Source organism: Sardina pilchardus, chromosome 14 (genome assembly GCF_963854185.1).
Source record: "Sardina pilchardus chromosome 14, fSarPil1.1, whole genome shotgun sequence".
Taxonomy (NCBI): domain Eukaryota; kingdom Metazoa; phylum Chordata; class Actinopteri; order Clupeiformes; family Clupeidae; genus Sardina; species Sardina pilchardus.
In genome coordinates, this window is record NC_085007.1 from 15,306,711 (window position 1) to 15,333,167 (window position 26,457).

General features: G+C 41.6%; 1 protein-coding gene across 1 annotated transcript; it reads left to right on the top strand.

Annotated features, from left to right (window-relative positions):
• The first annotated feature begins 2,469 nt into the window (after nt 1-2,469).
• ntrk2b (neurotrophic tyrosine kinase, receptor, type 2b) lies at nt 2,470-24,903 on the top strand. Its single transcript, XM_062554429.1, is given in 17 exon segments — nt 2,470-2,645; nt 4,131-4,205; nt 4,312-4,383; nt 5,318-5,386; nt 5,544-5,692; nt 6,789-6,925; nt 8,424-8,556; nt 9,569-9,875; nt 11,228-11,268; nt 12,177-12,211; nt 12,330-12,429; nt 12,752-12,940; nt 13,333-13,463; nt 16,509-16,681; nt 17,776-18,016; nt 23,046-23,204; nt 23,718-24,903. Coding segments are annotated over 17 exon segments (2,373 nt in total). The 3' UTR covers nt 23,904-24,903.
• The last annotated feature ends 1,554 nt before the right edge of the window (nt 24,904-26,457 follow it).

Below are 26,457 nucleotides of genomic sequence, written 5' to 3' on the forward strand. Positions count from 1 at the left end.
TGTAAAAATCATCATTTTACATCATTGAAAGCAGGAAGTCCTATTCATGGGTTTAATTGAAATCCGTATTTCTCCCATCTCAAGGCAAACTGAGGGAATGATGCATGACCATTCAAAAACATGACTGGTTTCCTAAAGATACAAAGCTTAATGCTAATCGGTGAAGTGTGCCTTTAAGAGACACATATTGTATGTATAGCTTACTTGTGTATCCTTTAAGCCATCAAAGCCGTTCTTTGGCTGAACCTGGTACAGTTCATGATGGTGAACATCTTGGACTACGTCTCTGTGTGGCATATGTGTGCATGTTTGTCCAACACACACCACGCAGGACCTCATAGGAGCTCTGGAAAAATCCCATCTGTTACTACTTTGTATTTCCTTGGCTCTCAAGGCTACCCAATATCTATGTACAGATAAACATGTTAAAAACAAGACTCTATTTTGTTCAAGTAGCCTACTTTATCTATTTGCATTCTTAACAATCTCTTGCTTCATAACATTTTGTCTTCAATGTTTTTCTCAATGTTGCCCAAAAGACAAAGAAATTCTTTCAACACTGAACTGTCTTCTGCCATTTTTACTGACCAATAAACTTTGATTTTATTTAGTGATGAGATGCACTGTGAACATTATGGAGAGGCATTTGTTTTTGTTTGAAAACATAATTTACTGTGGTTATATCTTTATGGTTGTTGATTAAACAGTTAAATAATTTCTTATGAATGACAACACACAAGTGACAGGCTACCCAGCCAATGACTGTATAGTCATTGCTGCCACCAGAGGCTATTGGGTTTAGATCAAGGCATTAAACACATGACTGATATTTAATTTCTGAAGTAAAAGACAAACATTGAGGTAGGCCCTACTCTATATTCAAAGAGTTGTAAGCTACTTCCCTGGTTCCCAGTGATGCTTAGGCTATATGTGCACAGCCTTCACAACCTTCATTAGGAATACTTGACGTTCAACATTATGGATAGGCCTATTCGGATGTAAAACTTGACCCTACACTCAACCCAGATGCCCCGGAGATATGCCTTCAGTTTGTGGTCAGTTTGCTGCGTTTATAACCAAAACGTTGTCTCCCTCTTCTGGACGCACTACGTTACACCTTGATCTGCCGTTCTAGCAGCAGTTCTAAATTATCTATCCCTTTTTGTTGTTGTTGTTGTTTTTATACATCATGCCCTGTATACACACTGGGCATTGGCAACATGGGCATTTTGTTCAAATGGAGTGGTAACTTTACACTTACAAATAACCTAACCTACCTTGATTTTAAAAATATGCCCTTGTCTCCTCGTCTGTATAATGCCAGCCGTTTAGAAACACTGACATATTTGGACTGTTAAATAAGTTTATTGTAAAATAGTAACTCTAAATATTGCTTGATTATTCAGCCGAAAATAGACTCACAGGAAAACAATAAATTACACCGCTATCTAACCAATGTGCTTTTCTCTCTTCTTCCCTGCCCTCTTTCGTCTGGAATGCAGAGCCAGACGTATTTTGTTTAGTAATTATTTTTCTTAGATGCAGCCCATCTTGTGCGTCAAAGCGCACGTCACACTCCGGTAATGGCCATCCATGAAAAAGTGGTATTGTTGAGAGCGCGCGCTTCATGCGCATGCATGGCATGGGGTTCAAAGCGCACCTATGGGTTGTTGGTATGCAGGAGTGAGTTCATCACCCACTTGAAATCAAGGGTCAGTGTTGAAAATGCCGAAAAATAAAAATGTTGCGCCCTAGCAGTCACTGCCCTGTCACGCAGTTTACGAATTATTATAGGCTAGGCTATGCACCCGTCCATCCTTTTGCACATGGAGCCTATCTTTGAAAGCTCATCTTGCCATGCAGAAATCGGTCAATAACGCTGTTTTAGCTACATTGGTGACAAATTGCCGACAGCATCGGAGGGCAGCTCACATTTTAACCAATTATTGAGTAAATGCAATTATAACGATGACTTGAGGAGATGCGCTCGTCCGCGGCAGTAATCAATAGGCGCCTGCAGGTATACGCTGCTTTCTCGCACACGCACTCTGTCGCTACATCACCACGCACTCCCCGTTTTGCTTGTTTTCTTCCACGGCGCTGGATGTAGCGTCAGCACCGTAGATATTGCATAGTGCCTGCGGCGCCACGTTTTTGCCACCCAGTGCCAGTTTCTCGGAGACGGGGCGGCCGTTACTGACACAGGACGGGGGATTTTGGCACCCTTATTCGCGGCGTCGACATGTAATGGTGTGATACCACCATTCTGCGGAGACAGAGGGAAAGGCCATTCCATGACAGTCGCGCCTCACACTGAACAGCTCTGCGCCTTCCTGATCAGTGGCGTCCGTGTCCACGCTGCTGAACCATACTGCTGAGATAATATCAACAATTAAGAACCAAAATAGCGCTTTAATCAAATATTGGTGGAATATCCTGGGACCCACCATGGTCGGAGGGGGGTGTGGAATGGCTCGCTTGGGATTCTACGGGGTTTTGATGGGGCTTTGGGGGTTTAGCGCCGCTTCTTGCCCTACATCCTGTACTTGCAGTACCTCGAGGATTGTATGTATCGAACAAGACCCGGGGATCGAGGATTTCCCCAAATTGGCGGAGGAGAGTGACATGGAAAACATCACAGATATGTAAGTGTGACTGACAAACCCAACGAGTGATTGATCTTAGTGACGTGTCAAATGAGCAGTGCTTACAATAACGCACGCTATTAAAAATGTCTTGAACAGCCTACCATGTTATGGAGGCTAATGCAATAAATCAATTGATGAGAGGATGAAATAAATAAACAAATAAATCAGTATATGTGGACTAAGGGGACGGTGGTGTACCATGACATCCGTAACCTTCCCATATCCCCCATCATTCCGAGAAGGGTAGAGCAGAACGCGGAGGACCTTGACAAATACAAATTCAGGAACCTCATTGCAATCATATGTAGATGAACATCGAGCATGGTCGTGGGCACAGTGAAAATATAGTCTAAATAATCGAATATTGATAGCCCTCTAACGTAGGCTTCATCAGTGCCTTCAGCCTCCGTTTCTACTAGAGGAAGGTGTGTGTGAGCGTGAGTGCCGAAGATGTGTGTGTGCGTGTGTGTGTGTCTGTGTGTGCGCGCTTTCCCCCATCTTTTTGGAGGGGTGTATGGGCATGGCAGTGGCATGCCATATTGTAGTTTTTGTATAGCCTTAATAAACGGTAGATCACATAAAACATAGGCAGTGGGGATTTGGAGACGGACTGACACGGAACTTAGGTAGCCTAGCCTACTGAGGTTACAGTTTTGGCGGAGAGAACCGCTGAAACCAGACCGTGAGGAATAGACGGGGAGGAGAGGGGAGGGGGTCAACCCAAATGTCTGATAGAATCTTCACGCACTCTCACTAAAAGCCTCGAAAAGCTTCAAAGATGATTCTCACCTTGATTCACACATGATTATTGAATCGAGTGTAGGCCTAAGTGCTTCGGGATGCACTGGTGGAACTGTAGCCTTGCATCGTGTTCCAATAAATGACAAAGCCTGAGCGAGAGCTACTGATAATCATGCCTAAGATTAGGAGCCGGATGCCTTGGGATGTGTCTCTGTTCCATTTGAGATCTCAAAGCCCCTGTTTTCTCCTTTACTCATCTAAAATATTTGGGTTAAAGAGAATACTATTCCATCTCCTACGGGGTAGTCACAGCCCAGCGTGTCCGCAAAGCAACAAGCATCGGCGCCTACGCAAATATGTCACTCCGTTTCCAGGACAACGGCTCAACGAACGGACTCTCTTTAGGCATGTAGCATACTAGGATCACGTCATTTTGATATAGGCCTACCTTTATTTAAAGCCATGTTCGATTTGCGTAAACTGTGTATAACATGAAAGCAGATGTCAGACCATTAATTTCGCCTCGATAGACCCTGGTGCACTTAACTGAAAACCCTTACATGGCCTCTGAAAATGTGAAATTGAAACAGGCCTATTTGTTTATTTGTAGGCCAGAGAAGATAGTGATATAGGCTAAGCCTGTTAGCCTAGGCCTATAGAATTAATATGGAGCTAATTGATTTAATTTCCACTCAACAGTTCAGTGAGTTTTTTTTTGTTTTTTTTTGTCTCTTTGAATAGATTCATTACAAACCAGGACAGATTATATACAATCAGTGAATCACATATGAAGTCCTACTTCAATCTCAGGAATCTGTAAGTATTATTCTATTATGAAAATAATCCTTATAGCCTACCTATTTGAGAAAATACATTTTAATGCTGTTATTGTCTGATTTACCTTGCCTTTCCCCTTCAACAGAACTGTGACAAACTCTCAACTGTCATCAATATCTCCGAAAGCCTTTCTCTACAATGCCAGACTTCAGTATCTGTGCGTAATTTATTAATTTTCTGTGTTTCTCACTAGACTACCACTACCACTACCACTACTTTCTTCTGCAGTATGACTCCCTGATAGTTGTATCATCCTTTCCTTATTCTTGTCCAAATCATTTTGTCTCAAGTGCAGTTAGGTTGTTTTTTTTTAGGATGAGTGGAAACATGCCTAATTCAAAGACCAGTAGCCTAAGATAAATTTCAAGCGCAGTAATGAGATATGATCATTGTGACCAAAGTTCAAGGTCTTGCTCCCGTCTTAGTCTCTGAGAAAATATTGCCTTGGTCTTGTCTTGGTTTAGGTCTTGGTGATAAGAAGTACAGGACTACTTTGGGTCCAATCCACTTTCTTGATCACATCTGTATTTTAGGTGCGCTGTTGCACAATAGAGTGGCTAGCAACATTGTCAGTAGGTATTTTATTGTTATAAATATGGCTAAACACCTGGCCACAGGTTGAAAATATTACTACCTTCTGTGACCATTGCTGTCCTCCACATTGTCCACTTTATTGTTCAGTAACTTCCACCTTTTCACTTTGCCTTGACGTATTAGTTTTGAGTTTGGGGTTTGACCAGGGATGCACCAACTGTTTTTTGCAGACCAAGTACAAGTTCTTATTTGTGTACATTTGATATACTCTGGCTGTGGCTGGTCTTGATCAGTATGGTGTCTGGATTGTCTTGGTCCTGAATGTAACGGCCTCAATGACAGATGCCTACTGTAGTATTCTTACAGCTCCCCGGGGAGTTTAGCATAGTTTGTACGATTGTCAGCAAAGTGAGATGGCTTAAGTACGATTACAACATGAACTGCCACCCTATCAAATCACCACTGTCTGTTGTACTCATTTTCACATTGAGTGTTGTGTTTTTCTTGTTGTGTCAGGAGAACATGCCACAACTGATGATTTTTTTTTTATCTTTCAGAAATCTCAAAGACAATAACCTGTCAACGTTATCATGGAAAGCGTTCAAAAATTCAAATATGTCATATTTGTAAGTTTCTGATTGTGTGTGCATGTGCAAACATCGGCTTATAGCCTATATGTCTGTTTGTGTACATATATGTATGCACAAGCAATTTATATGATATTGTATATGATATACAGATTAAATTTACAAGCTTTGTTGGGTTGCTCATTTATTTGCATAGGTACTTATCTGGCAACCCTCTGCAGTGTTCTTGCGAGAACATGTGGATTAAGTTGTGGCTGGGCCTGGATGAGACTGAGAATCAGGAGCTCCAGTGTTTTTATGAGGGAGGCATAAAGTCTCTGTCCAGACTGTCCCCGGCAGCCTGCGGTAAGCTCTGCCCTACCACTAAAGAGATTGCTACTGTATGTCCCATGACCATCACACATAATCTATTAATGTAAATGGCTGTATACGTCAGGACTAATACCAGTGTCGGTAGCTCTGTTTTGTGATAGAATTGATCAGATATGATTGTGATATATCAAAATATAAGGTGCTTGATGATGGTGGTTGTTGTTATTGTTATTGTGTGTGTGTGTGTGTGTGTGTGTGTGTGTGTGTGTGTGTGTGTGTGTGTGTGTGTGTGTGTGTGTGTGTGTGTGTGTGTGTGTGTGTGTGATGGAACAAATACCATGACATCCTTTTAAATAATGCCTTAACACTATCTTCACTAACTCACAGTGATCTGCATAGTAGGCTATAAGATACTGTAAATTATCAGCAGAATCTTATCGGTGTACTAGACCTGGGATGTTCTGAGGATCACTGTATTGTGTTATTTGAGCCAATCAATGTTCAGTGGAGCTTTCATATCCATGTAATTCAATTCAGACCTCCATATCTTCCACCATTCTCAGCACTCCAGAGGGGTAGTTCCCTGAAGCTGTACCTAGAACAACAGTGTTTTCCCAGTCTATTCTCATTTTGAATTTAAATTTGAACATTTGATTTTAGTATTTCCTGTCACTTAAGTCCTGGCAGAGCAGTTGTTTCTTCAGGGAAAAATCCGAAAGTGTTTCCCAAGTATGTTTTCTGAAACTGAACCATTAGACAATCACAATCCATACTGTAATACAAGGAGGGAAGAGGAAAAGAAGCTTCCTTCAACTGTTTAAGTCAGACACAAGAGGATTTAGTTGAAACCCTTAATAACACATCTTCTATGTGATTTTGAGGGTTTTTTCCCCCACTACCAAACTACCAAAAACAATGTACAATGCATCCTCTAAACATTCTCTGATTTCAGGAAATCACACAGCCACTGCCAAAAGCCAGCAAACACATGTCAGTGTTTCAATAGATAGCCAGAAACGAAGTATTCATTTCAACTATGTAGGGACATCTTTAATAGTGTATTGTTCTATTAGCATTGCACAATATGTGACTGAAATGTCTGAGTTATTGTTTTGTTCCAATCTTGCAGAACCTCCCACAGCCAATGTGGAACCATCCATTCTCACTCAGATGAATGGAACCGATGCCACAGTGGTCTGCACCGTCTCAGGACATCCCACCCCAGAGTTCACGTGGAACACCGACACCCTGGCAACCAGTGTTGAGGTAACAGTAGTATCTAGTAGATACAGGGTATGGAATGCTTGGGAGTAAAACAAACTCTAGTTACCCTTTTCACCCACAGATGTATGTACGCTTTTACAGTGATCTCACCTTTTGAAATGGTTTATAGTTTGATAATGAGTTATGACAAAAAAAGGTGCTCAGTACTGAACATCAATCCAGCCTGGTTCACCACTCCAAACAAATGGAAAATCCTTTGCTTCAAGAAAGAATTGCAATCCCTGTCTATTCAGCTATTAATATAGAGGATAGGCAGAGTGATATATAGAATGCCAAATCCAAAAATGTTTGCCCATAGACATTATTCTATAGGTTATGTTTGGAATACATATTTTGAAAGTATTTTTACACATTTATTTTTACTCTTTTTTTATGTATTTTTACATAGGCTATGCCACCAACATTCATATCACATTTAGCAGGAAAGGCTATCTCACCACTCCTCAGACATTACCCCTCCTTAGACTGCCAGCCTCTAATATTCATTCAATATCCATCCATGACCCCATGTACGTCTCACCACAAAACCAACAATTTAACCCCCCATGGGCTCACTTACCATACCACTCAGGCATCTAGCTCAGTCTGGAGTCTGTGCTCAACAATATTCAGTTATAAAGACTCCTGTCTGGGGCGCATTTTAACCCCCACTGCCTTTCGCTGACCACAAGCAATGATTTGACCGCCAAAGAAATGCAATTATGACAAATCCCACTGTAGAATAAATCAACCTTGAGTTAAGTTTTTGTTCTGTTCTATTAATTATCATCATCGAGTGTATTACGCTATATTAGGCTTTAAAAATGTATGATGAGACAGAAGGCCTAACTGGGGAGACTTACAAATCACATTTTCAAATCCCCTCACTTAATGTTGTAGCCTCAGTCGACCCATTCTAGCTTTGTTTTTGTTCCTCAAGACTGATTGTCTGCAGTAGTGTACGTACTAGTGAAACCCAATCTCACTTACAGTAACTGTCACAGTGACTAGTGGCTTGAGGGGAAAAGAAATACAACAGGAGTTGCTCTCTGAGTCGTTCCCGACAACAGGAACATGTGCAGTGCCGAGTTAGATATAGAGAAAGCCTTGTAAATGTTGTAAAGTCATATGCCATGCATCAATTTTGTATTTCTGTATTATGAATAATGTAAATGTGGAACTATACCCCAGATATGGTGCTGGAGTAACAATATAAATTCACAATGCCCTACACAGACATTTTACATTTCTTTTGCTTAATGTTTCAGTTGCCTTTGTGTTTTAATTGGTTTTGCATTTTTAAAATGGCAATTGTTCAAAACAAGAAAAGAAATCTGCTTAGTTTTCAATCCCAATGTATTGCATAGTTCCAGTATGGAAGAATCTAGACCTTATCAAATTATCAAGAATCAGCACCGTAAATTCAGATATTCAACTATTACTCTGTTGAGTAGATTAGAGTAGGTTTCTTTTATTAACACTGTTGTTTTGACTCTCCCAGGTGTACCCGTCCAAGCTGGAGTCCAGTCTGTTCCTCAGCAGGCTCTCGCCAGCGGACAACGGCCGGGAAATCACCTGCAGCGCCGAGAACGTGGTGGGACAGAAGGAGGCCACCCTGCAGCTCAACGTCCTCTGTAAGAACAGCCGTCCCGAACCGCTGGATGCTCAGAAGCTTTCAGGGGCTTTCAGGTTCAGAGGGGGCCAAATGACACTGGTGCCCAACTCGTCTTCATTCAGACTTGCTTTTACCCTTTAGTACAGTTAACTATTCAATTCAGGTCAATTTAGTTGATTTATACAGCGCCATTGCTGAGTGCTTTAGAGAGCAGGCAGATCAGGCATATTCTGATGGAAGGGTTTTCCTCCCTGCCCAATTAATTCTAACAGATCCAGGTCCATGCCATGGCTGACGCGTTGGATCATGGATGCATCCAGATCTATGTAGATGACTGATGCATGGATCACTGCGGGTCAGATGATTGACAGAATGCACTGAGCAATACAGCCGTTGCGCTCTCTGAACCTGGAGGTTTCTGCTCCCCCTGTAGATCCCATAATCTGGCCATTTCCTCGCTCTCTCCTGCTGGTGTGGTCATCTTGACTCCTCATAAGAGTTAGCTCCTACTGTCAACTTCTCGCTCCCTCTGGCGTGACTCACTCAGTTCCACTGTGGTGAACTTTTTTGACTGTGTCAAAGGGTGGACTCTTTGTGTGATGGTTGTATTTTCATTTGGTGTAATTCAAGTATGTTTTTGGTTCACCTGAGTGCCTTAAGCCAGTTTTATTGATTTCCTGTCCACTTTGCTGTACTCTTCCTTGTGTGTGGTACCTTGCTTCCTGCTGTTCTCTGTGCCATTACTCCCATCTGGTTGTGTGGATAGCCGGGACAGACTCCGGGTGGTGGCTGGGGAGGGGACTCACTTGCAAAAGCTGTTGCACCTTCCTGTCTAAAACACTGTCAGACTCTTCCTCCTGTGTAGCTCCTTTCCTCTTGTCCTCCTCTTCCTCTTCCTCTTCTTCTACCTCCTCCTCTCTCCTCCTCCACTCTTGCGGTTCGTCCCCCCCCTGAATCCTCCCAGTGCCCTGTGGGTCATTCTTCCTCTCCTCTTCCTCTTCTCCCCCTTCTTGTTTTTTCTTCGTGGTCAGTCCCTCCCACCATCGTGCACCTGCAGGAGCCACGTCAGAACGCGCACTGGTGCATCTTCTTCCTGGTGCGCGGCAACCCCCTGCCCAGGCTGGAGTGGTACCACGGCGGCGAGCGGCTCATCGAGCACGGCTACGTGCAGACGCGCATCTACGAGGAGAAGGAGAGCGAGAAGGAGGGCTGTCTGGAGCTGCAGAACCCCACGCACATCCACAACGGCGAGTACAAGCTGGTGGCGGTGAACACGTACGGCACGGATGAGAAGAGGGTGGAGGCCCATTTCATTCCCCCTCCGCCGTATGAAAGTACGTATATCAATGGACAGGGGAGCTCTGCGTGACTTTGTGACGTTGTGACTTTTGTTTACCTAGATATTCATGAACAAAACTAATTTTGTTTTTGTTTTCACTTTTTCCTGTCTACAGATGAGTCTACCGTACCTTACTACGACTGTAAGTAGCTCATAAAATACCATTTTTCTCCTACTTTCAGACGTAATTTTCTCCTACTTCAGACCTCACTTTAGTTGTCATCTTGTAATGGTTGGCTTATTTAATTAATCTCCCACACTTAGATTGTATGTCAGATTTCTTACATTTCAGGATGTTCTAATTCTGAGTGTCAGTTGTTCTGAGGCTCAATGTTTATCTAATCTCACAATTCTGAAATGGTGAAGTTGCAACACTTAAAAGTGAAATTGCAAGTACAACCAATTAAAACTGATGATGAAGATGGTTGGTTATGGTCATGGTCATGGTCATGGTTATGGTTATGGTTATGGTTATGGGATTTGGTAGAAGCTTTTGTCCAAGGTGACATACAAATAAAAACAATACAATAGTTCAATTTAAAGGTGAACAATTTAAAACGTTGGTCAGACTGCATTAGTGTGAATAGCAATAATAAACAACAGTGTCAAGTCAATCAATAGCCCAATGAAAATAAACAATGAAAATAAAGAATAGCAAATAACAATAACATCCATTCAATCAATCATATAATAGCATTAACAATGGCACGGACAGACTACATTAAGGAGAATAGCAAAAATAAACAACAATGTCAATTCAATCAACGGCCTAATGAAAATAAACAATATTATAATATACAAAACATAACCCATAAGAAGCACTTCTTAAGTGTAACTCATTCCAACAAGATGGAACCACTAAGGAAAAGAGACTTGAATTTGATTTAGCGTTTATAACGGGTCAATCCTCATCAGAAGACCGCAGTGGGTGGTTGGTGATGTACATCTTGATCTTTGAATTAAAATAGCAGGGAGCAGATCCAGTCTGTGTCCTGTAGGCCAAAGTGAGAGATTTAAATGTAATTCTGGCCACTGTAGGGTGCCAGTGGAGGGTAACTAAGAGGAGTTACATGTGTCCTCTTTGGCTGATTGAAGACTAGGCGTGTTGCAGCATTCTGAATCAGTTGTAATGATCTTACTATACAAGCAGGTAGGCCAGCTAACAGTGAATTACAATAGTCCAGCTTGGAGATAACCATGGCCTGTACAAGAAGTTGTGTAGAATCTAAGGCTACTAAGATAAATAGCATAATTTCTTTCTCATGCCAGGTGGCGTGATTGGGATTCCTGAGTGCCAAGGTACAGTATTCAGTAGTAGTAGTAGTAGTGTTTGCAAAAAAAATCATATAAGTGGTATTAAAGGAATATTTCAGTATTTTACACTTTAAGCCCGTTTTCTGTATTGCCTAGCATGAAAACGAGTGTTTGACACCGAAATCTCGACGATTGAGCCCGTTTGTAGAATTTGGCAGCTTCGAAAATCCCTGATAACAGATGACAGAAGCTGTATTTCGCTGCAAAACTTGCTATAGAAGACCGTTGAAGACCAGTAACCACTCGGTGAGCTGCACATTTTTAAAAACGGACGTTTGGGGGTGTTTTAAGGACAGAATAGACCATGCACAAAGCGAGCAATGTTAAAGCCATACAGAGCTCCATTCTAAAGCTGCCAAATTCCACAAACAGGCTCAATCGTCGAAATTTCGGTGTCTAACACTCGTTTTCATGCTAGGCAATACAGAAAACGGGCTTAAAGTGTAAAATACAGAACTATTCCTTTAATAGATGAAATATGGATGATTTTAAGCATCACAATGGATTGTGCTGCTTGAGTTAATAGATCAACATGTAAATGATATATTGTCTTGTCATCCGTGAATGCTGCTCTTCTGGATGTGATACTTGATGGCAACTTCTTCTGACACAGACACAGGTATGGTACCCTATTATTTTTGCATTCCTTTTGATCAGAGATCCTACAAACCATTTCTGATTTATAGTCACTTCAGTGTTCTGCCACATTTGTTTCGCTACTTGGATAAAACATTTCGGTTCAGACCCTGAGTGAAATTAAAATGGTTATGAATTTTTGGTGTGGTATTAGAAACTTAAACAGGTGATCTCAAGATGGTGGCCTTTCTTGTTACAAGGCTACTCATTTTGTGTTTGAGAGCCATCGGTTAGCTTCAATGTCAAAAACACATACTGCAATAATATCAGGGGAAGAAATGAAATAATGATTTATACTGCTGTGTGTACTTCTCCATCATAAATTTTTCTGTCTGTTTCTACTTGCACAGAAACTCCACCCCCACTATCTGAGGACAAGGTGGCTGTAAGTATCAGAGCACTGATAAGCTTATGAACCTATAATATGGTGAGAATAAGATTATGGGAAGAAAAGGAGTGGTGATTTCTATCTATCTATCTATCTATCTATCTATTCTTTGTAGGTGTATGCTGTGGTTGGAGTGGCTGGTGTCGCACTGACAGGGTGCATCCTCATGCTCGTCATTCTAAAGTACGGGAGGAACTCAAAGTTTGGCCTTAAAGGTAGGCATGTCACTGCAGAAGAATACAACACAACTGAAATGAGAACTAGGTCTAGAGCCGTGAAAACAAATCATTAAAAACAGATTTGTTTGGTTGTCTAGATTTGGGTTTTATGCCCATTTTGTCTGGGGCCGTGTAATTGTCATGGTATTTGTGGACCAAGTGTTCTGTTCATAATTACGGCAGTGAACAATTGCAAATGATTTTTCATATAGGATATAGCTTGTTGTTTGCATGTGTGATGTTATTTGTTGTTGTACTGACCCTAGCTGGGAGAAGCTGCTTCTGTGCCTAAATGTAATTTTGTCTCCGCTTCCATCAGGCTCCTCATCCGTCATCAGTAACGATGATGACTCCGCCAGTCCTCTCCACCACGTCTCCAACGGCAACAACACCCCGTCGTCCTCGGAGATGGGCCCTGACGCCGTCTTTATCGGAATGACAAAGATCCCAGTCATCGAGAACCCGCAGTACTTCCGCAACACTGGCAGCCTTCTGAAGACGGACACGTGTGAGTTGCCATGGCGCGCGGCGAGCCAGAATGGCAGCTGCCAGCGATCCGGTCCCTCCAGAATAAATCTGAGCCCTGGGCCCCGCCACTGGCCAGTTGTCATAGTGACCACCCCTGCTATTACCATGGCAATGACATTGGGATGGCTACTGCTCTCCTACTTAAAAGAAAAGAAAAGAATGAAAAAAGAAAACATTTGAGGAACAATTTCATGATTGATTTTGCAGAGTCAAATGCAGGCTGACTAGATTATGTTAACCTCATGCGTACAAAATGTTTGGACTGTTATCTGGTGCATATGCACTTTTGTAAACAAACACACTTATCAGAGGTTAATGTGACATCTGTGTACAGGTCTTGTAAGAATAAGAGTGAATGTTTCTTGTTCCCAGTTGTGCAACACATCAAGCGCCACAACATCGTCTTGAAGAGAGAGCTGGGAGAAGGCGCTTTTGGGAAGGTTTTTCTGGCAGAGTGCTACAGTTTGTCACCAGACCAGGACAAGATACTGGTGGCTGTCAAGGTACACAGCTCTGACTTTGCAATACACAGTGGTTCATTCATCTGTATCTGTATCAGTATCTGTGGAGGTACAAATCAGTTTCATGCTACTATCATTTATAGGCGAGTGTCCATGTATCCATTTTCCCGCAAAGATGCAAAATCATTTTAAGGAATTGGATTTGCAGAATATTGTACTGTATTGAATGCTTAACTGTGATAGATTGCAATGCCGCATCTAGCACATTGTGGGAGGTATGAATCTAATTGTTGGCCATTTTCAACTTCATTTCCAATCTGAGGTGCCATAATCAATATTTTCCAAAGAAATGTTTCCAATGAATTGATATTCACGGGTTTAACGGCATTACACTGAAAGAATAGAGTACAGCATACGGTGGTGGAGAGAGTTTCCGTGAACCAAAGCATGCCTCGGAAGATGGTGAAAGCAGAACTAGATCATGTTACTGCCAGGCAAAGCTCGTGGAAGACATTTGTCAGGAAGATAAATAAGCGACATATCATGAGTCACTGTTCAACGTCTGCCATGAAACAAAAGATTTCCTCCGAAAAGAACCCTTGTGTGGTAAAACAAAATACCTTTTTTTAAATAAAATATGTATTGAGCACATAAAAGAATGCTTCTGGCAGTTCAGGAGTATTTCATATTTTATAATGAAATAACCACACACCAGGTAGGCGATTTTGAATCCTTAATACATGTTGGTAGCCACAATTTTCTGTCATTTGCATTATATGGGTATTTGCCTTCAACTCCTTAATGCACAATGCACTTTTATGGGTCTTTCTACTGGCCTCGTTTCAAGCACCTCTTGTGTTTTCTTGTAGAGGACGATGCATTCATTTGTCTCCTGTTACATGAGGTCATATGATAGCCTGGTCCTCGGATGCTGCCCATACATCCTGTGTAACTCCTGGAACGTGCACTCAAAGCAGCAGCTCGTATAGATCATGCTGACCCTCATTGATTTCTCTGGCCGGAAAGCATCGGCTCATATCACGAGATGTCTGGTTAGCTCAGTGAGCTGCTCCCCTCAGTGGCTCGTGATCGGTCACTCTTGATTCGGCCGTGGGCACGACTAATATTTCTAGTCCATTCTGTTAGGGTTGAGTGAGTTCATCGCCTGGTTCTATTTCTGCTGATGTCGAGGTTCTGTCCTGGATCCTGGTCCCTGGTACTATTGCAGTTTGAAATGTTCAATTCTGATCCGAGAAATGCACCAAAGCAACTATTATCATAATAACATTGCTGAGCGTTTGGACTTTTGTTCATAACAGTGACAAAGGAACTTTTCATACTGATGGTGCTGACATGTTGATCAAAATAGATTTGCTTTTGAGACAAATACTAAGCATTCTGAGCAAGTTATAAGATTTTGCAGGCAATCCACTGAGTGGTGCAGTTTCCACCAAAATGTGGTATAATTTTTGCCGGCACAATCTAATAGAACCATAATATATACTGAATACAAAACTAATATGAGTAGTTTTATAACTACAAAACTATAATTTTATAATTATATTAACACTGTCCTGTGGCTTATGCACAATGCGACTAATACACAGGAAATTACTGTATGCCAAATATCATCATGTATGTCAATATCATCATTACCATAACAATTGAGGTTTGAGCCATGTCATAGCCTGGCTATTACCAGACCAAGCTCAGTCGTTTGAGAATGAACATTAATATGCTGTATTTCTACGGCACAAGAGGCGTGATTAATGGGCATAGTTCAAATGATGCTGTATGCTTGGATAGGCTAGTCCTTCAACCAATCAGATGAACGATCTGGTTGCGCCAGGTGGATAAGCCAGTTTGTGATTGGTCCCCGCAAATTTGTAACGGAAGGAGGAGAGATAAACGTGTAGGTTTCCAGCCTGAGCTGCAGGGAGATATCCAATCGGTGGCAGATCGGACTGGGTTTACCCAGTCTAGCCATGTCAAGCAATGCATGGCAAATATATCACACATTTCTTGTTTATGTGGTGAGGTATGCAAATTCATCATATTGCCATTTCCTCATATTACAACAAAGAGCTTCTCCGTCTAATCAACAAGATCTTGACATGATATATTCCATATTTGACATGAATCAGATGAATCGTCAAAATTATGTCAAAATTGATCATGTGTCACAACATACAAAATCTCACTTCCTGTTGGGTGTGGTTAATGAAATGTACATAATGAAAGTTGTTCGTCTTGAGGAGTTACACACATCTACCACATTTGGTTTGCGTAGATGAAACTATATGCCAACAACAGTACATCAAAATTGTTCATGTGCACAACCCACAAAATCCCAAAATCTCACTTCCTGTTGGGTGTAGCTAATGTATCCAAAACAAACAAAGGTGTTTGTTTTGGGGAGTTACACACGCCTACCAAATTTGGGGCCAAGTCTTTGACTATGACAGCTTTATCAGGCACCTGTTGTGTGTGCCAAATTTCATGAGTTTTTGCCCATGAGAACCACTTTAAAAAAAGGCAAAGAGCAGCGGGATACAGCCAACTGTAATGATATGAATCCTTACAGAAACAATTGGGCCTTGTGCCCTTTGGTGCTCGGTCCCTAATAATAATATAATATTTCTCTCAAACGTCACATCAAGCAGAGGTCACCTTGTCTCTCTCTCTCTCTCTCTCTCTCTCTCTCTCTCTCTTTCTCGCTCTCTCTCTGTCACACACACACACAAACACACACATACACATAGCGACACATGCAAACCACACACATACATTTCTAAGCTCCACTCTTGAGGCCGTTATCCTGTCCCCACTCTGTGTTTTTCTCCACATTCCCGTGCAGTTAGCCCACAGACATTCTTAATGGCCACTGCTGCTGGTTCTCATCCCTTCCTGGTTTCTGTCAAGGACCAGTAAAGTAATTGCCCTCTTCTTGCTTCAGGACCTATTAATCCTGGAGGCCTGGTTTTATGTAGGCCTCGCGTCCAGCACAGTGGCTGTGATGGTGATGGATTGTTATGTGTGTGTATGTGTGTGTGTGTGTGTGTGTCCTATGTGTGCTGTGTCCTGCAGACACTGAAGGAGGCCAGCGAGAGTGGCCGGGCGGATTTCTACCGCGAGGCCGAGCTGCTGACCAACCTGCAACACGAGCACATTGTCACCTTCTACGGCGTGTGTGTGGAGAGCGACCCCCTTATCATGGTATTCGAGTACATGAAACACGGTGACCTCAATAAGTTCCTCAGGTGAGTTGGTGTGAGGGTGTGCTTGTTTGTGTATTTGTGTCTGTGTGTGTGCTCGGATGTAACACAATAAATACACAACATGCACTGTTAGACTAGCTATACACGTCGCTTATTTGATTCACTGTACCACAAAGTTAGAAGTTGATGTTGCTAATATGTATTAATGCTTGTGTTTATGTTAGTAGAGATTTGGATATTTTTATATCTGTATTTAAGCTTAAATGTATCATTTTTGACGTCTATCTATATTGTATATGTGTGCAATATATGGATTGGCATATTTGTGTGTATGTTTTTATGTGCTTGTGTGTGTAATTTATATGTATACTATGTATGTGTATGTGCTCGTGTGTCTGTGAGTGAGTGAGTGAGTGTGTGCATTCATGCATGCATGTGTGCCTGTGAGTGAGAGTCTGTCAACAATATTGATTGATGTAGTATTAATTTAGGCCTTGAGACGAAGAACCATATAGGTCCATATTTTCACATTTTAATAATAACATTTTTAATATGGGATGTGAACATTATATCATATATTTTTATTTTACTTGACTGTACCTGACTGTAAGTGCTAAGGTTAGATAGATACTTTGTACATATATGGTTCTTCCACTCAACTCTTTAGGTCGACTTTTTCCTTGTTTTAGTTCTCTTTGATTCACATATGGTTTCCCAGTATCCCTCAAAGACTTCCTTATTCTGTCCTTCCTTTCGTTCATGTTTGCTCTCCATTTTTTTGCCGAGGTTTGCCTATTGATGTCCGCAACGTCTCCATTACTCTCCATTTTTTTTTTGGAGGGTTGGTCGTTGCATGGGCTCAATTGTTACCTAAGGTCTCCTTTGTATTGTGGTTGAATGTTAGTCCTTATTTTTGTAAGTTGCTTTGAATGAAAGCAGCTGTGAAATTAATAAATGTACGTCCCAATGCATAGTGAATGCTTCATCCAACTGATACCAACAAAGATGGCGGCAGCATGTATATGACACTATAGCGTATGCACCATGACGTCAACTCTACATTCTCTATTGTATGTTTTTGTGTGTGTGTGTGTGTGTGTGTGTGTGTGTGTGTGTGTGTGTGTGTGTGTGAGCAGGGCCCACGGTCCGGATGCGGTGCTGATGGCGGACGGTCAACAGAGCGTGATGGTGGAGCTGACCCAGTCCCAGATGCTGCACATCGCGCAGCAGATTGCCGCAGGCATGGTCTACCTGGCCTCGCAGCACTTCGTCCACAGGGACCTGGCCACACGCAACTGCCTGGTGGGGGAGAACTTGCTGGTCAAGATCGGCGACTTCGGCATGTCGCGGGACGTGTACAGTACTGACTACTACAGGGTGAGCGTGAGTATGCGCGTGTGTGTGTGTGTGTGTGTGTGTGTGTGTGTGTGTGTGTGTGTGTTTATGTGCTAGGCAAAATGTGGTGTGATATCAAGTTGTAGCCTGTTAATATATTCAGTCCTACTCATCATGGTATGTACCAAAGATGCCCTGGCAATGTAAATCTTATTTGTATTTATGTCATAGACATTAACATATATATGTCACATTATATTCTTAATTCATGTTCAGCCTAAAAGAATCATAGGCGCACTTATGGTGTAAGCCTGGTTAAACATACAGTATGCACAATAATTTAGCATGACAGCTACTCTGGAAATCCAGAGTTATCGTGAGAGCACAATTTGAATTAACTCAGCGAGTCATCCTGGCAATCAGTAATGATGCTCATTACCCATGCCCTTGGAGCCGAGCTGCACTACTCACATCGGTGTGTATCTGATATAGGTGGGCCAGAGGCAGGCTAAACTGATGGCGACAGTGCTGCAACATTTAAGTCTGGAATCAGCTAGTAAACATTGGTCGTAGTGTTATCCAAATTGTGTGCAGTGATATTTTCAAATGCATTGGGCCATTTTCATTACTGATAGCCAGGTAACTTTCCTGATTTGGGTCTGGATTTCCAGGCTACATGACAGCATGGATTTAATACCAATTACAAATCAATTACTTGATCGCTAAGATTGTTTTATTTGTAGTAGCATTAGATGCTCTATGGCTCGATCAATGGTTGGACAGAGAGATATTTTTCTTCAAGTTACATATTATTCTCCAAATAATAGATAAAACATTGATGTTATATTTAGAATTGGCCAGTAATGACAGTAACCACACAGACACAATAAAACCTCTTGGTTAGTCTGTCTCACATCACTGTTTTGCACTTGTAGAGGCAAACTTCTATACAAAATAAGGAGACAAAGATACAAAATAGATTGTGACAGCCATTTTAGACTTGGAACCCCATTGCCACTTAATGGGTCTTGGTATCGATGACAAACAATTGCCTTCAGTGGGTACAAAGTAATTTGGTTGCTATATATAGCACCTGTGCGGTCCAGTTCACCATCATAGAAAATCACTTCTAGATATTTTAGAGACAGCAGAATTGCCTGTAGGTTACAATTTTTCTTTTCTGTATCTTAGAGTAAGGATTAATTACATTTTGTGTACTCAACATCCATTTGTTTAATGTCTCATCAGCTATTAAACTGGACTTATCCCTTTGTTTACATTCAATAATAGCATCCATCCCTTTGGATAAGCATCTGCTAAATTGACACATGTAAATGTAATGTAAATCTTAAAATATAGAGATAGGTACCACCAAATATTGATGTTGGAAATGTAACTAGAAATGCAGTTAAAATGCATAAGTAGTAATTGAATTAGACAAAGATATTGGTGGATGTTGATGAACAGGTTATTGGATTTTAGATAGTTTAATGAACGCTGATAGACAAACAGTTTAATTTATGTTGATAGACAGATAGACAGTTTAATGAATAGTTTCAAGTACATGGATGGAGAGAAATGGTTATTTTTTTATTCTCACTCTGCTGTCCCTGTGTCACAAAGGTCTGAATCTATGCGTTGAAGGTCTGAATCTTAAGTGTTTTGTTCAGATTCAGTAGTGTTGGATGTGTTGCTGTCAAGAAGGGTTGTGTGACCTCAGTTAAATGTTAACTTTATATTTAAAACAAGAGACAAATATGTTGCTATGACATAGTGGTGGTTGCTATGTTATTGCCAGGGTAATTGAGATTGTTGCTTGGGTGTTAGGATACAGTGGTTGCTAGGGTAATCATGTTGGTTGTTATGGTACTTGCTAGGTTGACATGGTTTAATAAATGTTAATAAATAGTTTAATGGATGTGTATTCAGTTATTAAGTGATGATGAAATAATGGGATAATAAATCTCTCTGTCCAACGGCTTTAAGACTCACTGTTTCTCTCCATAGACAGTAAACTATTTTTTCCGCTATTCTGTATGGAGATGGATATAGCCAGACAGATAATGAGTAATGTTGTGAAATGCGCTTCCTAGGCTACTTAGCAGCTCATCTTTAGTTGAACAGCCTTTGGTTTTAGACAGAAAAGGGGCCGTTGAGACGCTGATGAAAAAGCATGATGACATGAACGTTGATTTACGATGGGGAAATTGTTGCATGTTTTATGGCAAATATCTTAAAAAGTATGAAGTTGTCAAACATCAATGTTGTTCGGGAGACCTAGGCAATGATGTTGAATGAAGTTTGTATGTGAAAATTAGATGCAGAAAAAACTGGTTTGAAGAATAAATGGAAATTCAATTCCAAGGAATTACCAGTGCATGAAAATGCAAAAAAATATGATGTAAAATATCATACAAAGTAAAAGCAGAAAATGCAGAGATAGGTACAGTGGTGTTGTTAAGGTACATATGATGGTCGCTATGCTAAATAAAGTGGTTGCTATGCTGGTTACTATGGTAATCAGGTTGGTTGCTATGGTGGTTGCTAGGTTGCCATTATAGTGGTGGTTGCTATGCAAAATAAATAATGGTTGGGTGTTACTAGGGTACTTATGGTGGTTGCTATGCAAAATAAAGTGGCTGCTATGGTGGTTGCTAGGGTAATCATATTGGTTGCTAGGTTGACATTATATTGGTAGTTGCTAGGATAATTCAGATGGTTGCTAGGTTATTGCTAGGGAACATATGGTGGTTGCTGTCCAAAATAAAGTGGTTGCTATGCTGGTTACTAGGGTAGTTATGTTTGTTGCTATGATGGTTGCTTGGTTGACATTATAGTGGTGGCTTCTAGGCTGTTGCTAGGGTAATCAAGATGGTTGCTAGGTTGTTGCTCGGGTAGTTGTTGCTGTAGTAACTCAAGTGGTTGCTTTGTAATCATGTTGGCTACTATGTTGTCATTGTGGAAGTGGTTGATTGGTTGTTGCTAGGGTACTTGAGATTGTTGCTAGGCTGATGCTAAGTTAGTTGTGGTGGTTGCTATGCTGGTTGCTAGGTTAATAATTTTGGTTGCTATGTTGGTTGCTAGGTTTTAACTGTAACTTAAGTGGTTGCTAGGCTGTGGCTAGGGTACTCATGGTACTTGGGTGCTCATGATTACTAGAGTATCCATGTAGGGAGGACTTTCATTTTGAAACAGTTGTGAACAGAGTTAACAGTTGAACAGGATCTGTAGTCTTAAGAAAATGAGATTGTATGCATAAAGCCTGAGAAATTGACAGTTGCTGCAGGTGGCCTGCAGCCTGTTGCACCAGTTGAACGTAAGTACTATCTTTGTTCTAACGTAAACTGGCACTACGTTGAAGATTACGAGCTACTAAAATGTAACATGTTGCACAATGCAAAATAGTTTCAGCATAACACTAAGTTAAGACTTAAAAATGACACTAACTTACACCTCCTTCTCTCTAGGTGTACATGTAAGTTCCATTGTAAGTCATTTGTTAACATTGTTTTCTCATTTAAATCGTACGTTAGAAGAAGAAGAAGACTTTGGAATAACAGTACAGGGCATTTTCATACGCTGTAATTATCTTACAACGTCTTTTTCTGAGGGAGATAAATAACAATTAAACATTTTAGCATACTAGCCTGGCTAGTGCCTACCACTTCTCAAATGAGGCGTGGTCTGCCAACCAGACGTTCATTTTCTCATATTTTAAAAAAAATGCCCAGATCCGTTCATTGGGCGCCACGGATGTCTATCAAATGCGTCTGTGCATAGTTCATCATCGTCTTGCTTTCCCCCCTTTTCTGTGATTGGTCCCCTATCTCAGGCAAAAAAAATTTGGGCGGTAGTTTCCAGACTGCCTTAGCAGCGTGAATCAAATCACCGCGCAAGGCAGGATGGGAACACGCAGGCTATTAGCATACAGTAATATCAAGACTTTCTTGTAGACATCAACTGTAATTCTGTAATTCTACAGGGATAGTATTGAAAAAGCAAAACCACCTACAGTGTTTTCTGCAGTGAGGCCTCTGCTGTTATACAACAATTGTGGTCCCTTCTGCCTCCATCGTTTCAGAGTAGTAACAGCTATCTGCCATGATCTGGAACAGATAAAGACACTTGACTGTATTAATGCCACACTACAAAAACAAAAGGTTGTAACTCTCTATAATATTGTAACTCGACATACCACACAATTCATCAGTCCAACCCCCACCCCCGATGCACACACACACAGACACGCACACTACACTAATGCTGAAATGCAGTTTGAAGTCTGCGGTCTGCTATACAGACACCAGTGAGTTACAGTTATAATAACTCCCCCCCCAGCACTGTTTATCTCTTTAAATGCCATTTAAATGCAAATTCACTAATCCCCACCAAACTGCAGTTTCCATGGATATAAGGGGCAATGGTGCAAAATGGACAGACTTAGTTTAAATTTTGTCCTTCAATAGAGAGCTTGCACTTTGCTCTCACTGTTGTTGCTGCTTGCTGCACAGTAAATATTTGTCAGTAAATAAGTGAATAAGCTTCTTTGATCCACATTTGACCCAGCTCAGAATGCTGAAGAGCAATTAATGAAGGACGCAAGCTACCCACTTTAATGTATTGATGTCAGTATGTAATATGGAATAAATGAGGAGCCGTGTAGATGTGCTTGCTATATATACTACATATGGCTGACAGGGCTTCTCTCAGTATGTAGCCTCAGTCTCAGGAGGTCTGTGACACTGTGGCATGGCCTGGAAGTGTGTGCGTGTGTGTGTGTGTGTGTGTGTGTGTGAGTGAGTGTGTGCGTGTGCTCATCTGTGTGTGCCTCAATGGCTCCCTCTGCTGTATGATTCAGTGTACATTCCATCCTTACAGATGTGCACAGATGTGTGTGTGTGTGTGTGTGTGTGTGTGTGTGTGTGTGTGTGTGTGTGTTCGTGTTCATCATGAAGCAGCACATCTGAGATATAAAAGTCTGCCTGAATCTGTCATTAATGTGTATAGAGGTTAATCTATAACACCATACATCTGTGTGTGTGTGTGTGTGTGTGTGTGTGTGTGTGTGTAGGTGGGAGGCCACACCATGCTGCCCATCCGCTGGATGCCCCCAGAGAGCATCATGTACCGGAGGTTCACCACCGAGAGCGACGTATGGAGTCTGGGCGTAGTGCTCTGGGAGATCTTCACCTACGGCAAGCAGCCCTGGTACCAGCTCTCCAACAACGAGGTCAGACGCCTCTGGGTCTTCTCCTCTCCTTCTCTGTTTGCTTGAGATGCCTAACGTTAGTCAGTGACTTGAACCAAAGTTAGCTCTCGATAAAGGAAAGGTGTTGACAGCCAGTATGCTCAAAATACTTAACTGAGATTATATGGTGACATTGATTCTGTGGGAACACCCCAACAGTAGATCTGTAATGACATAGGGCATTCATTAGCATAATTTCAACAGGTATTGAAGTGTTGGACAGCAGTGAAGAAAGGTCTGATGAAATAGATAGATAGATAGATAGATAGATACTTTATTGATCCCCAAGGGGAAATTCAAGGTAATGAAATGAAATTAAAGATATCAAGGAGAATATATCACATAAATACTTTATGTACTGCGAGTGTGACATCTCTAAATGCATCACTGAAAATACCACACTTTATCCCATTAACTCTCATTAATCAGTCACTTGAACTTGACTTACTCCACTGCCTCCATAACTTATTTTTTACTCTGTGGCACCCCCTGTAGGTCATTGAGTGCATCACCCAGGGCAGGGTGCTCCAGCGACCTCGCACCTGTCCCAAGGAAGTGTACGATCTGATGCTGGGCTGCTGGCAGCGTGAACCCTACATGAGACTCAACATTAAAGAGATCCACAGCCTCCTGCAGAGCCTGGCCAAAGCATCGCCAGTCTACCTGGACATCCTGGGCTAGCGAGCTATCTGGCTCTGGCCACGCCTAGGCCCAGGGAGAGAGAACACAAGGATGCTTTTCGTCTGTCAATGAGAGGGTGAAGTTTGGAGATGCGTGTTTGAGTGTGTGTGTGTGTGTGTGTGCGTGTGTGTGCGTGCGTGCGTGCGTGCGTGCGTGCGTGCGTGCGTGCGTGCGTGTGTGTGTGTGTGTGTGTGTGTGTGTGTGTGTGTGTGTGTGTGTGTGTGCGTGTGTGTGTATGTGTATGTGTGTGTGTGAGAGACAGAGAAAGAGAGAGAGAGATGATTGAGTTGTGTGCATTTATGTGTATGCACAACGCAACGGAGAGCAAATGGGAAAAAATGATGTGTGACCTTGTGTTTGTGAGTGAGTGCGTGTGTGTGTGTGTGTGTGTGTGTGTGTGTGTGTGTGTGCGTGCGTGCGTGCGTGCAAGTGTGCGTGTCTGTGTGTGGTTGTTCCTGCCTCTTCACCACATAGACAAAGGCCTTAAATTTGATTGTGATGATTTTTTTCCCCCTTTTGATTTGAGTTTTTGCTTTCCGAGAGGTATTCTGATCTGCCCAGCGTTTGTCCTCTTGTAGTCTCTGTGTGTGCAGGGGAGGAACAAAGGAAATACTGACTTCTGTAAATACTCTTCTTCTTTTTTTCCGTCTTTATGGACCACATAACGAAGCTCAATTTTTTTCCTTCTCCTTCTATCAAAAGGAAAGAAAACTTTATGGAGCAACATGCAAAATGGGAAGCAAAAAAAAAAAAAAAGATGCAGAAAATGAACCCATTGCAACAAAACCCAGGCCTACTGCTTATGTGTGTTCTAGGGTAAAACAAACGTACTGTAGATATGAGTAACTGTGAAAAACAAAACGGGACTTGTCCGGTTGTGGGAGGGAAGGGTTTGAGTGTTTTTTTTAAATTATTATTTTGTTTGATTTCACTGTCAATTTTTATCATGTAATTACTTATGAGTAACCTGGAACATCAGTGCCATTAATGTTTTGTTGAGATTTATCTCAATCGCAATTTGTCTGTTTTTTTATTTTTAATTTTATTTTATGTTGTATTTTTCGGGACTGAAACCTCGGGGATGGTGGCAGGCTGAGGCCGAAGCTGTGGATGGCTTTCGCTCGCCTGAGGAGCCGTAGCCTCTCACGAGCACGACACTGCCAAACCCTCTGCCCTTCCGCCTCCCCACTCACGTGTCCGCGACTGCAATACAACATTCAGCAGGAACTGGCTTTTTCCCTGGTTTAAAGGGGACAAAATTATTTTATTTTTTGGTTTTTTTGCTTTTGTTTTCCTTTGTTTTTGTCGTTATCTGGACAGACATGGTCATCATCAGCATTTTGTTTACACTTTTGACTTTGACTTTTGGAATTTTATGGCCTGATCGTCTATTTTAGCATAAGCAAAGCGATTTTGAATGTGGCGATAAATGCACTATATACTTTACAGTGTCTACTGGGTACTAGAAGCACAGTGAAAACAAAGCAGACGAGTGAGATGGAGTGTTCAGGTTTTGGGTTAAGGTTTGGGCCATGCCGCTAGCAAGAAGACATTCACATGGTGGAGTATTGCTTTTGTTTATTTGTTTGTTAGTTTGTTTGTTTGTATTGTATTGTGGAGAGCACAGTCACCAGCAGTGACACTAAGCAGGTCAACAGGTCAATTTGTGTCACGGCAGTCCATTGCTCTTCAATGAGAATTTTGGGGGGAAGTCTTCAAAGGCTACTATTTTATGGTTATCGTTGTATTCTTTGTGGGTATTAGGAGTTGGCCTTTTCTAGAGGAAATATTGTAGCTGCAACCTTTTCATGGTGAAGGTATTGAGCAGAGCCACTGGTTGAGACAGTGTGGTGTGCTCCACAGTTCTGATGATGTTTGAGATCATTTGATGGAATACCTTTCTCCAGTGGATTGACTGGCTTTATTTGCACTTGAGTTTTTTCCTCATGTCTTTGTTTTTGTGTGGTTCATACAGCGTTATGGTGAGATGAAACATGTCATGTGACAAATTGTGACTTTTAATTTCCTTTGTAGCATACTGTAAGGTGTGAGTTCTTGTGAAGTGATGGACACAGGGTGGTGTGTGTTTCGTGAGGCAAGACAGAGCTAGGAAATGGTCGAGTCTGAAACCCTCCCTGAGGTTGGGCAAAATGTGTAATGCCACTATGAAGGGCAGGGAACTCTCAACTACCCATAATTCTTACCTCTAGCAGGACAGGAAGTCTGGATGTAAAATGGCCGTTTTTGTGTGTGATATTCATAAGATGTTCAAGGAAGATGCTGAGGGTGTGGATGAGAAAGTGGGAAGCCCTGATACGAACACACAACAAAAGAAACACTCAGACCAACATTACATATCCTTAATGGTTATAGTCATAGCTGACAATGAAATACTTATTGACCCTCATAGAATACCATTACAGAGACCACTAACTGACTGAACTGACCAAAATTGGACCACTGATTCTTAAAACTATCACTGATCTAAAGACCATGAGCACTTACTGACCTTCTGTCTCACAGAACTGACTGATGGACTAATTACCCTAAAACC